This window comes from Littorina saxatilis, linkage group LG3 (genome assembly GCF_037325665.1).
Source record: "Littorina saxatilis isolate snail1 linkage group LG3, US_GU_Lsax_2.0, whole genome shotgun sequence".
Taxonomy (NCBI): Eukaryota; Metazoa; Mollusca; class Gastropoda; order Littorinimorpha; family Littorinidae; genus Littorina; species Littorina saxatilis.
Window position 1 is genome coordinate 13,047,998 of NC_090247.1, and position 13,651 is coordinate 13,061,648.

The following is a 13,651-nucleotide window of genomic DNA, read 5'->3' on the forward strand; positions in this document are numbered from 1 at the left end:
CAACCAGAAGAAAACCCTCACAATAGTACATTTTACAAAAACCGAAACGGACAAAAAACTAAGCACACAATGTAAAACTTAAAGAGGTATAGCCACAGAACAAAAATGACTGCAAACTACATGTCTACATTGATCATGCTGTTAATATGCACACAAAATGTCAACTTTACACCAAACATAACCACCCCCACAAAAACACCAGCATCAGATTTCAAACATCGCAAAAATTCTCTTCTCTGACAGAGTATACAAATGCTTCAAGAGAGCAATCATAACTCTGGTCATTACATTTGAGAAGAACAAAGACTGCCATGCATGTGCTCTGTTAAGGAGTACGGTTTACAGCATGATTAATGTAGGACAGATGTCCTAGCGTCCACACAACTGACAGTGAAAACAAGCACACTCAGACCATCACTTTTTGTGAACATAGAACGGCACCCCTCAATGGCTATCGACTGTTTATCACTTTTTGTGAACATAGAAAAACAACCCTCAACAGTTATCGACTTATCACTTTTTGTGAACATAGAACTGCACCCCTCAATGGCTTTCGACTGTTTACTCCTTTTTGTGAACATAGAACTGCACCCCTCAATGGCTATCGACTGTTTATTCCTTTTTGTGAACATAGAACTGCACCCCTCAATGGCTATCTACTGTTTATCCCTTTGTGTGAACACAGAACTGCACCCCTCATTGGCTATCGACTGTTTATCACTTTTTTGTGAACATGGAACTGCACCCCTCAATGGCTATCGACCGTTTATCACTTTTTGTGAACATAGAAAAGCACCCGTCAATGGCTATCAACTGTTTATCACTTTTTGTAAACATTGAAATGAACCCCTCAATGGCTATCGACTGTTTATCACTTTTTGTGAACATAGAAAAGCACCCGTCAATGGCTATCGACTGTTTATCACTTTTTTGTGAACATGGAACTGCACCCCTCAATGGCTATCGACCGTTTATCACTTTTTGTGAACATAGAAAAGCACCCGTCAATGGCTATCAACTGTTTATCACTTTTTGTAAACATTGAAATGAACCCCTCAATGGCTATCGACTGTTTATCACTTTTTGTGAACATTGAAATGAACCCCTCAAGGGCTATCGACTGTTTATTCCTTTTTTGTGAACATAGAACTGCACCCCTCAATGGCTATCGACCGTTTATCACTTTTTGTGAACATAGAAAAGCACCTGTCAATGGCTATCGACTGTTTATCACTTTTTGTGAACATTGAAATAAATCCCTCAAGGGCTATTGACCGTTTATCACTTTTTGTGAACATAGAACTGCACCCCTCAATGGCTATCGACCGTTTATCACTTTTTGTGAACATAGAACTGCACCCCTCAATGGCTATCGACCGTTTATCACTTTTTGTGAACATAGAAATGAACCCCTCAATGGCTATCGACCGTTTATCACTTTTTGTGAACATAGAACTGCACCCCTCAAGGGCTATCGACCGTTTATCACTTTTTGTGAACATAGAAAAGCACCCGTCAATGGCTATCGACTGTTTATCACATTTTTTGTGAACATAGAACTGCACCCCTCAAGGGCTATCGACCGTTTATCACTTTTTTGTGAACATAGAAAAGCACCCGCCAATGGCTATCGACCGTTTATCACTTTTTGTGAACATTGAAATGAACCCCTCAAGGGCTATCGACCGTTTATCACTTTTTGTGAACATTGAAATGAACCCCTCAATGACTATCGACCGTTTATACTTTTTGTGAACATAGAAATGAACCCCTCAAGGGCTACTATGGAACTCTTCAATTAGTCTAAAGACCTTTCCTGTTAGTCCCTTTGAGGATAACTCTTTACAACTGTTTTCTCGATGAATAATAACTGCCGATGCATGTGTAGAAAACTATTTCATTATTTAAAGTTTCCAGCAAATAAGAGTTCTACACTGTCCCCTATTTGAAAAAAACAATAACAAAACAAAACAAAATTCCCAGACATTCCAATTTTGCCCCTTGAAGTTTGTACAGAGACTTAATTCCTACAAATCAACCTATCTCAAAAGGCCTTTATATCTTTCACCCTCAAGGAATCTACTGTTAAACCTCTTCACTAAATTCAAAATCCCCATGCTGAAAAATGTCTCATGTTCAAGAAAAACCCATGAGTCATTAACCACAAGAAAAGCTAAAAATACACCAACTGAACGGACACAAAATTTGTTTTACTATAACTCTACAAGAAAGAAACTTATAAATAAAACATCACGTTAAGCAGCTACAGAGAATTTCAAAGAGAATGCATCACAATGTTTTCTATGGAAAGAAAAAAGTAGTAGTTGGTGCCATCTTCACTGCACACAGCTGCAAATTCACACTCATATAATACAAATGTTAAGGACAGTTAACCAAAACCTATCAAGGTAAGAAGGCCAATTGAGGCAACATACAGCAGTCCCTCTCAAGAACGGACACCCTTTGGCCATGGCAAATCTGTCCGTGCATTGCAGGTGGCCGGCTAAGTGTGGTCGCATATTTGGTCTGAATTTGGCAGGTGGTTGATCACCAGAGGGTCATTAGAGATGAAACCTATTTCGTGCCAGGTAAATGTGGTCGTACATCAATCAATCAATGAGGCTTATATCGCGCATATTCCGTGGGTACAGTTCTAGGCGCTCTGCAGTGATGCCGTGTGAGATGAAATTTTATACGGCCAGTAGATTGCAGCCATGTCGGCGCATATTTACCTTTCACGGCCTTATTCCAAGTCACACGGGTATGGTAGACAATTATTAACTGTGCCTAAGCAATTTTGCCAGGAAAGACCCTTTTGTCAATCGTGGGATCTTTAACGTGCACACCCAATGTAGTATACACGGGGGGTGGTTCGGACACCGAAGAGAGTCTGCACACAAAGTTGACTCTGTGAAATAAATTTCCGCCGAACCTGGGATCGAACTCGCGCTGACAGCGGCCAACTGAATACAAATCCAGCGCGCTACCAACTGAGCTATATCCCCGCCCCGTACATGACTGGTATCTGCTCATCCCGTAGCCAGCTATTGCAGGGACTGCTGTAGCAGCAAACCGTGTCTGCAATTAATTCCATGCCGTGACTGACAGTGAAATTTAATGATCGTTTGTCCGCCCATTGCAAATATGACCTGCAGTTTGTACCGAAAATTGATATCCGCATCCACATTTTGCAGGTGGCTGCTAAAGAGTGTGCAATTATCGTAATGAGCAAATCTGTCCGTAAATGTCAGGTGGCCACTCATGCCAGGGGCCGTACATTGCAGGGACTGCTGTACTTCTAAAATGACATAATCATCAGTTTCAAACCTAAACCAAATCAGTATTGAATGTTTTTGGACAGATTTAAACAAGAAAAACAAACACACCATCTACCCTTGATGTCTTTTTTTGACAGATTCAGACTCCTCTCCCAGAAGAAAAAAAACTGAAGATAATATTCCTATAACAACTATCAACATTTGCTAAGCTCAGCAAGTCTAGCATTTCCTTACTGATGTTCCAGTATTTACAACTCAACCATTGTTTTGTTTCTCATAACAAATCTATATTACATTTTCTTACAGAAAAGTTTCTGTTGCCGACAAGACAGAAACCAACAGCAGATTTATAACAAACCCCCTAACTCTCCACTGCATTTCAGAATCCCACACTGAATTAGCAACCATAGTAAGGCACAATCACATAGTCCCTCACACATTTCAACTTCTACAGTGTAACTCAACATTTTCCTCAGTTATGAAAGTTATGAAAGTAAGCTACGACAAACAAAAACATACTTGATCAGTAATTGCAGATATATAAAGTGTGAAAGAATTAAATTGTCACATACCTGATCTGTCGTAGGGGACTTTCCTTCTTCTGACCCGAGGGTTTGGCCGTCAGATTGGGACTTTTTGCTGCGAGGGGACCGAGGCGCCCGTTGGTACGGATCCATGGACCCTGAAAGTCAAAAGCGTACAATGATATTTGTCCTTAACACTTTCTACCCCACCTATGTTGACCAAGTTTTTTTTTAGCCGAGACCAGCTGTGCTGCAGCAGGTCACTCAGAATTGTAGTAACTGTGTATCAACACGCTGGAATGCAGGCGTTAGATGGACGTTACAGGAAGCGACTGAAGCTAACAGTCTGAGGGGATATATCCGTACCTGGTCAGATAGAGCCATATGAGTGGGTACGGATATATCCGTACCTGGGAAACAATGAGTTATAAGACATTAAAAAATCTAAAAAATTAAATTATCACGAAAAGGTAAGGCCTTCCTAGCAAAGACTTTGCAAAGTCTTTTTACCAAAAATTCAGTGCCAAAGCTTTGCGAGGTAGACTTTGCGAAATTAACTTTGTCAAATTAATATAAGGCTTTACAAATACACCAAAGAAAACATCAGAGTCACTTAGGTCAAGCCATACTCACCGTACAAATCAGGAGTACCGAGATTCAAGAGGCAGGTTTTCTGTATAAAGTCAACGATAGCAAGGCCAGACTCGTTGCCAAAGGCCATTCTGGAACAGGCATTATAATAATAATAATAATAACAATCATCATCATAATCATAATCATAATAATAATAGTTTACATAGCGCGAACCACAGAGATCCAATCTCTCCACACTTTACATCATACATTTATGAATAAAACACACTCAGTCACAATTAACACATGCACACACATACATACACATAAAATGCACAACCACATACCCCATAACCTCCTCCTCCCCTCCCCTACCCCCCATACAAACACACACAAATACAGACCAAAAAGAGAGTTGAGTGACATGTCAGTGACGCTTCCAAGAGGCTCGCCCTCCACATAGCACAAGATGCACACTCACACACACAAACCACACACCCACCCACAGACACAAACACCCCCCCCCCCCCCCCCCCCCCCCCAAGCAAAGTTGAGTGACATGACAGTGACGCTTCCCGGAGGCTCGCCCTCCACATAGCACAAGATGCACACTCACACACAATCGCCCACACACACACACACAAACCACACACCCACCCACAGACACACCAGGCATGGGAATTGAAAAAAGTCAAAAAGGCAAACCCTTTTGCTTTTTCGGCGGAAAAAAAAATGGCGGAAATTTGCCTTTCGGCAGACAATTCCCATGCCTCACACACACACACACACACACACACACACACACACACCCACACACACACACACACATACAGGCCGTAAGAAGAGTTGAGTGACATGACCGTGACGCTCCCTGGTGGCTCGCCTTCCACATAGCACAAGATGCAGACCAGGTCGGCCTGGTAGCCTGCCGCCCACTTCCTGGCACCTGGCCGAACCTTTACCGCTGTCATCTGTTCCGTCTGTTCAACATAGGAAAGTATACATTTACATTGAGAGGTTTTTTTTCTGAGGAAGACAGAGGAAGGGAGGGATGGGGGGATGGAGAGAGAGAGAGAGAGAGAGAGAGAGAGAGAGAGAGAGAGAGAGAGAGAGAGAGAGAGAGAGAGAGAGAGAGAGAGAGAGAGAGAGAGACTCAGAACTTTATTATAAAAGGATAAAGGTTTTAGGCAAAACCTAATGAGTTATAAGACATAAGAGAGAGAGAGAGAGAAAGAGAGAGAGAGAGAGAGAGAGAGAGAGAGAGAGAGAGAGAGAGAGAGAGAGAGAGAGAGAGAGAGACAGAGACAGAGAGAGAGAAAGAGAGAGAGACAGAGAGAGAGAGAAAGAGAGAGAGAGAGAGAGAGAGAGAGAGAGAGAGAGAAAGAGAGAGAGAGAGAGAGAGAGAGAGAGAGAGAGAGAGAGAGAGAGAGAGAGAGAGAGAGAGAGAGAGAGAGAGAGAGAGAGAGTCAGAGTCAGACAGACACAGAGACATAGAGACAATCTTTATTGTACATTGAGAATCTTAAACAAATGAGGCAGAGCGCTATTTTAAGATCTGAGAAACAAAGGGAAGTAACCACTGCTCACACGGAAGAGGCCAACAAATTCATTTTTTCTATTTCCTTTCAAATTCACTACTTTGTTATCCCATTGCTGCGAATGTGGTCAATAAGCTAGCAACAACAGAGCCACACTACCAAGGTGTTTGCCTGTTTTGATGTAATCAGCCACCTGTATTTATGTCAGAATGACCGAGGTCTTTTACATGCCACTGTGGTGAACAAGGGTGGAACATGGATGCCATCACCAAGTCTGCACATAAAGTTGACCCGTGTCCATCCCAGCCTGGATTTGTCCCCACGACTCAAGGATCACAAGTGAAGGGCTCTACCAGCTGAGCTATCGGGCCCCCCACTGTACGTTACCTGCTTAACAGGTTTGGTCGTGTGACTGACATTTTCTTCCACACAAGATTACGTTGATTGTCTAACGAAGCCGCCAGGCAATGGTAATGGCAACTAAACTCTCGTATAGAAACAGTACTGTCGTCTGGAATGCCGTTTGCAGTATTCTCAGTGTTGAAGAATTTGTGAAGGGAAAAAACGAGTAACAGAAGGAGAAATAAAAGCCATGTGTGCATTTGTAAGCTTTTGGAGGGAGGATTGCGATTTTGATTCCTTTCTTGTCATGCTCCGAAAGCGTGTAACATACAATCTTGCACACGTTTGCATTAGTGGCGACAAAGAAGGAAAGCGTGAGACATACCTTGTTGTTATCTGAGGTGTTGGAAGAGTAGGATCCCATACTGCTGCTGTGCTGGGTGGCCACCCCTAGGCTGGGCTTGGGTAGCGTAGGGTACTCAAACTCAGGTGAGTCCAGCTCATCGAAGATCTCGTACACTATGGAGAACTCCAAACTCTGCAAGAAACATCAAAAGTCTTCATTGGAGCGGAAAGCACTGGACAAGTTTCACTGAGAGAGAGGCAGAGAGATATGATTCGGCAAGAAACATCAAAAGTCTTCATTGGAGCGGAAAGCACTGGACAAGTTTCACTGAGAGAGAGAGAGAGGCAGAGAGATATGATTCGGCAAGAAACATCAAAAGTCTTCATTGGAGCGGAAAGCACTGGACAAGTTTCACTGAGAGAGAGAGAGAGGCAGAGAGATATGATTCGGCAAGAAACATCAAAAGTCTTCATTGGAGCGGAAAGCACTGGACAAGTTTCACTGAGAGAGAGAGAGAGGCAGAGAGATATGATTCGGCAAGAAACATCAAAAGTCTTCATTGGAGCGGAAAGCACTGGACAAGTTTCACTGAGAGAGAGAGAGAGGCAGAGAGATATGATTCGGCAAGAAACATCAAAAGTCTTCATTGGAGCAGAGAGCACTGGACAAGTTTCACTGAGAGAGAGAGAGGCAGAGAGATATGATTCGGCAAGAAACATCAAAAGTCTTCATTGGAGCGGAAAGCACAGGACAAGTTTCACTGAGAGAGAGAGAGGCAGAGAGATATGATTCGGCAAGAAACATCAAAAGTCTTCATTGGAGCGGAAAGCACTGGACAAGTTTCACTGAGAGAGAGAGAGAGAGAGAGATATGATTCGGCAAGAAACATCAAAAGTCTTCATTGGAGCGGAAAGCACTGGACAAGTTTCACTGAGAGAGTGAGAGAGGCAGAGAGATATGATTCGGCAAGAAACATCAAAAGTCTTCATTGGAGCGGAAAGCACTGGACAAGTTTCACTGAGAGAGAGAGAGAGGCAGAGAGATATGATTCGGCAAGAAACATCAAAAGTCTTCATTGGAGCGGAAAGCACTGGACAAGTTTCACTGAGAGAGAGAGAGAGGCAGAGAGATATGATTCGGCAAGAAACATCAAAAGTCTTCATTGGAGCGGAAAGCACTGGACAAGTTTCACTGAGAGAGAGAGAGGCAGAGAGATATGATTCGGCAAGATTTTAGTCCCATTTCCTCTCATAGGAGGTTTACAAAACGATTCAAGCTTTCAACACACACACACTGACACACACCCAGTCCCACACCCACACACACATACACCTTAAGGGGAGAGAGCCCGTTTGTTTTCTAACAAACAGAAGTTCACATAAACATGAGGACTTGCATCAAAACCCAAAATTACAAAAATGCATGGGTACTAATGTATAGGCACACTCATACATGAAGGCTGCAGAACAAATTTAACAGCACACACACACCCACACACACACAAGCATATAAACACACACAAACACACAAAAGCTTACCGCGACTTCCAGGTTGACCTCCTGTTTGTGGAAGCGGAAGCGTATGACGGGCAAAGCTCCACCCACCTGCAGCATCCACACACACACACACACACACACACACGCACACACACACACACACACACACACACACACACACACCCACACACAACACACACACACAACACACAGAGAAATAACACAAAACTTTACCGCGACTTCCAGGTTGACCTCCTGTTTGTTAAAGCGGAAGAGAATGACGTGGGAGGCTCCGCCCACCAGCAGCATGCGAGACTCGGGGCACAGGAAGATCATCTGGATGGCAAACGGGTCATCGTCCTGGCTGTCTACTGACCGCTTCGGCTTCTCAAAGATTTTGGCAGTTTTTATTTTGTACAGAATTTGAAGAGAAACTGGAAAAAAAAGAGGTGAAACAGTTTTTAATTTGTACAAAATTTGACAATAAACTGATAAAGAAGAGGTGAAACCGTTTTTAATTTGTACAGAATTTGAAGAGAAACTGAAAAAGAAGGTGACACTGTTTTCTAATTTGTACTGAATTTGAAGAGAAACTGAAACAAGTCGCGTAAGGCGAAAATACAATATTTAGTCAAGTAGCTGCCCTTTTTCAGCAAGACCGTATACTCGTAGCATCGTCAGTCCACCGCTCATGGCAAAGGCAGTGAAATTGACAAGAAGAGCGGGGTAGTAGTTGCGCTAAGAAGGATAGCACGCTTTTCTGTACCTCTCTTTGTTTTAACTTTCTGAGCGTGTTTTTAATCCAAACATATCATATCTATATGTTTTTGGAATCAGGAACCGACAAGGAATAAGATGAAAGTGTTTTTAAATTGATTTCGAAAAAAAAATTTTGATAATAATTTTTATATATTTAATTTTTAGAGCTTGTTTTTAATCCGAATATAACATATTTATATGTTTTTGGAATCAGCAAATGATGGAGAATAAGATAAACGTAAATTTGGATCGTTTTATAAATTTTTATTTTTTTTTACAATTTTCCGATTTTTAATGACCAAAGTCATAAATTAATTTTTAAGCCACCAAGCTGAAATGCAATACCGAACCCCGGGCTTCGTCGAAGATTACTTGACCAAAATTTCAACCAATTTGGTTGAAAAATGAGGGCGTGACAGTGCCGCCTCAACTTTCACGAAAAGCCGGATATGACGTCATTAAAGACATTTATCAAAAAAATGAAAAAAACGTTCGGGGATTTCATACCCAGGAACTCTCATGTCAAATTTCATAAAGATCGGTCCAGTAGTTTAGTCTGAATCGCTCTACACACACACACAGACACACAGACACACACACAGACACACGCACATACACCATACCCTCGTTTCGATTCCCCCTCGATGTTAAAATATTTAGTCAAAACTTGACTAAATATAAAAAGAAGGAGAAACTGTTTTAAATTTGTAAAAAAAAATTGAAAAAAAATACAAACGAAGAAGTGAATGCTATGTGAGGTAGCTGGAGTACAGTGGAGCCTTCTTTATTAGACCACTCAAATTATCAGGTCTTGAAAAGGAAGAATTTTTAAAAGAGAGGTAGGACAACAGGGTCATAAAAAGGAGGGAGTCTTAAATCCGGGGTCTTAACCCCTTACACCGGTGCAATTCTGTAACACATGTTACATAGCCACTGGTGAACTAACCCTTACACTGGTGCAATTCTGTAACACATGTTACATAGCCACTGGTGAACTAACCCCTTACACCGGTGCAATTCTGTAACACATGTTACATAGCCACTGGTGAACTAACCCCTTACACTGGTGCAATTCTGTAACACATGTTACATAGCCACTGGTGAACTAACCCCTTACACTGGTGCAATTCTGTAACACATGTTACATAGCCACTGGTGAACTAACCCTTACACCGGTGCAATTCTGTAACACATGTTACATAGCCACTGGTGAACTAACCCCTTACACCGGTGCAATTCTGTAACACATGTTACATAGCCACTGGTGAACTAACAGAGAGAAAAATAAAGAAAAACGGTCATATAGGTTTTCGCATCCATGGGAGGTAATCGGAACCGACAAAACAGACTGAGCCAGTAGCGCGACATATGTCGTGACAACCAGGTGACAGTATACGTAAAGTAGCGCGACATATGTCGCGACAACCAGCCTAAGGGTTAAAAGGGGTGTTCCACTGTATATTCAGAATATGTGCATGACAATCTATTTGAAATCTGAAACGTAGCGGACAAAAATATAGCTGTCAGAAAAATGTAAAACAAAGCAAAAATATAACAAATTCAAAAAGATATCTTCAGTAATTTATGTACTGATACATAAACAAATTTGACAAATGATGGCTTCAACGTATGAACCACAGATGGCAGTTTATACGTTGATTATTTTCACGTGATAGTATACATTGTGCTAGAAAATTGAAAATCACCTGATGATGCATCCCAGAATTTGAGTGAGCCGTCTGCATGACTGAAACACAAACACACACAAATGCATTGAGGCTGCATGCTGATCTGGTTACAGCCATACATTTTATGTGCTGTTGTGTCCTGCAGCAAAATCATGTTCACAACATGTTTCTTCTCATCCATTCTGTTCGAGCTGATCCTTTTGAATTTCGTGTCACAAACAGTATAAAGATCTACCTACCAACCTAGGTACCCCAGTGAGTTTCTAGGATACTCTTGAACACACACAAGAGAAAGAGGCAGGGCAGCAGCTGGACAGAGGAGGAAAGAACAGCCCAGGGCAGACGCGCACGCACGCACGCACGCACGCACGCATGCATGCACACACACACACACACACACACACACACACACACACACGCACGCACGCACGCACGCACACACACACTCTCTCTCTCTCAAATCAGGTACCAATCCCATTCTCGCAACTGAAAACGTTAATATATGCATGGTTTTTGCTATATAGTGTTAGACACTGACCAGTCCTTAAGCTGCAGCTTAACTCACCCAGTTATCATAATCTCAGGGTAGCTGACTGTTGTTGTTCCCCAGTTGCCACCGTTGATTGGCCAAGCCTGAAAAGACAGGTGACAGAAACCTCAAAGAAAACTTGGGCAGAGCACAGATGAACTTCAGAAGTAACTGTGTTGGGTTTGTATGGGTTGTGAGAGTTTGCATTAGGGTGCGCGCACCTGTGTGTGAGTGCATACGTGTGTGTGTTTGTGTTCTGAAAGCCCCCCCCCCCCCCTTTACCTGGTTAATGTACCTTTTATTTCAAGGAGAGACCCAAAATACCCCTTTTACATACATGCTAAATTTCAACAGCATCTGCAGGGCAACGGTACCACTGCCTCACTTTGGGAGCCCCTCCCTCTCATGCACTAGGTCTAGCTCTTCTGTGTTTTGTTATTCGTAGTCTAAAATAGTACAGCACAGAGAGCACAGAAACATTCTGTGGTCTACGCAATATAAGTGTTCAATCACAACATATCATCATTATTACCTATTCGTAGTCTAAAATAGTACAGCACAGAGAGCACAGAAACATTCTGTGGTCTACGCAATATAAGTGTTCAATCACAACATATCATCATTATTACCTATTCGTAGTCTAAAATAGTACAGCACAGAGAGCACAGACCAATATAAGTGTTCAATCACAACATATCATCATTATTACCTATTCGTAGTCTAAAATAGTACAGCACAGAGAGCACAGAAACATTCTGTGGTCTACGCAATATAAGTGTTCAATCACTACATATCATCATTATTACCTATTCGTAGTCTAAAATAGTACAGCACAGAGAGAACAGAAATATTCTGTGGTCTGCGCAATACACTACATTTTATCATCACAGCCAAACTTGCCGTTGCGCCCACCTCTTGATGACGAACACCTGCCCATTTTGACGACCCCAAAAGATCTCCAACGATTTTTCCCCCACAAAATTCACCTTTCCAAAGAGTCAGAGACCACCTGTCTTTTACGACCCTATTTAGTCGGTCCCTTGGAGGGTCGTTACAAACAGGTTTGACTGTATCACCTTTTACCACCCTATTTAGTCGGTCCCTTGGAGGGTCGTTATAGACAGGTTTGACTGTATCACCTTTTACCACCCTATTTAGTCGGTCCCTTGGAGGGTCGTTACAAACAGGTTTGACTGTATCACCTTTTACCACCCTATTTAGTCGGTCCCTTGGAGGGTCGTTACAAACAGGTTTGACTGTATCACCTTTTACCACCCTATTTAGTCGGTCCCTTGGAGGGTCGTTATAGACAGGTTTGACTGTATCACCTTTTACCACCCTATTTAGTCGGTCCCTTGGAGGGTCGTTATAGACAGGTTTGACTGTATCACCTTTTACCACCCTATTTAGTCGGTCCCTTGGATGGTCGTTATAGACAGGCTCGACTGTATCACCTTTTACCACCCTATTTAGTCGGTCCCTTGGATGGTCGTTACAGACAGGTTTGACTGTGTCACCTTTTACCACCCTATTTAGTCGGTCCCTTGGATGGTCGTTACAGACAGGTTTGACTGTGTCACCTTTTACCACCCTATTTAGTCGGTCCCTTTGATGGTCGTTACAGACAGGTTTGACTGTATCACCTTTTACCACCCTATTTAGTCGGTCCCTTGGATGGTCGTTACAGACAGGTTTGACTGTATCACCTTTTACCACCCTATTTAGTCGGTCCCTTGGCTGGTCGTTACAGACAGGTTTGACTGTATCACCTTTTACCACCCTATTTAGTCGGTCCCTTGGATGGTCGTTATAGACAGGTTTGACTGTGTCACCTTTTACCACCCTATTTAGTCGGTCCCTTGGATGGTCGTTACAGACAGGTTTGACTGTATCACCTTTTACCACCCTATTTAGTCGGTCCCTTGGATGGTCGTTACAGACAGGTTTGACTGTGTCACCTTTTACCACCCTATTTAGTCGGTCCCTTGGATGGTTGTTACAGACAGGTTTGACTGTATCACCTTTTATGACCCTATTTAGTCGGTCCCTTGGATGGTTGTTACAGACAGGTTTGACTGTATCACCTTTTACCACCCTATTTAGTCGGTCCCTTGGATGGTTGTTACAGACAGGTTTGACTGTATCACCTTTTACCACCCTATTTAGTCGGTCCCTTGGCTGGTCGTAAGAGACAGGTTTGACTGTATCACCTTTTACCACCCTATTTAGTCGGTCCCTTGGATGGTCATTACAGACAGGTTTGACTGTGTCACCTTTTACCACCCTATTTAGTCGGTCCCTTGGATGGTCATTACAGACAGGTTTGACTGTGTCACCTTTTACCACCCTATTTAGTCGGTCCCTTGGATGGTTGTTACAGACATTTTTGACTGTATCACCTTTTACCACCCTATTTAGTCGGTCCCTTGGCTGGTCGTAAGAGACAGGTTTGACTGTATCACCTTTTACCACCCTATTTAGTCGGTCCCTTGGCTGGTCGTTACAGACAGGTTTGACTGTGTCACCTTTTACCACCCTATTTAGTCGGTCCCTTGGATGGTCGTTACAGACAGGTTTG

At 42.6% G+C, this 13,651-nt stretch overlaps 1 protein-coding gene across 1 annotated transcript in view; it reads right to left on the reverse strand.

Moving 5' to 3' along the window:
- LOC138961656 (syntaxin-binding protein 5-like) overlaps positions 1-13,651 on the reverse strand; it is a 96,744-nt gene that overhangs the window by 36,443 nt on the left and 46,650 nt on the right. Inside the window, exons 13-19 of the mRNA XM_070333327.1 lie at positions 11,110-11,177; positions 10,563-10,603; positions 8,332-8,531; positions 6,641-6,793; positions 5,207-5,355; positions 4,436-4,524; positions 3,851-3,960 (exon numbers count right to left, since the gene is read on the reverse strand). Of these exons, the coding sequence (XP_070189428.1) occupies positions 3,851-3,960; positions 4,436-4,524; positions 5,207-5,355; positions 6,641-6,793; positions 8,332-8,531; positions 10,563-10,603; positions 11,110-11,177 (810 nt within the window). The remainder of the gene's footprint in view (positions 1-3,850; positions 3,961-4,435; positions 4,525-5,206; positions 5,356-6,640; positions 6,794-8,331; positions 8,532-10,562; positions 10,604-11,109; positions 11,178-13,651) is intronic.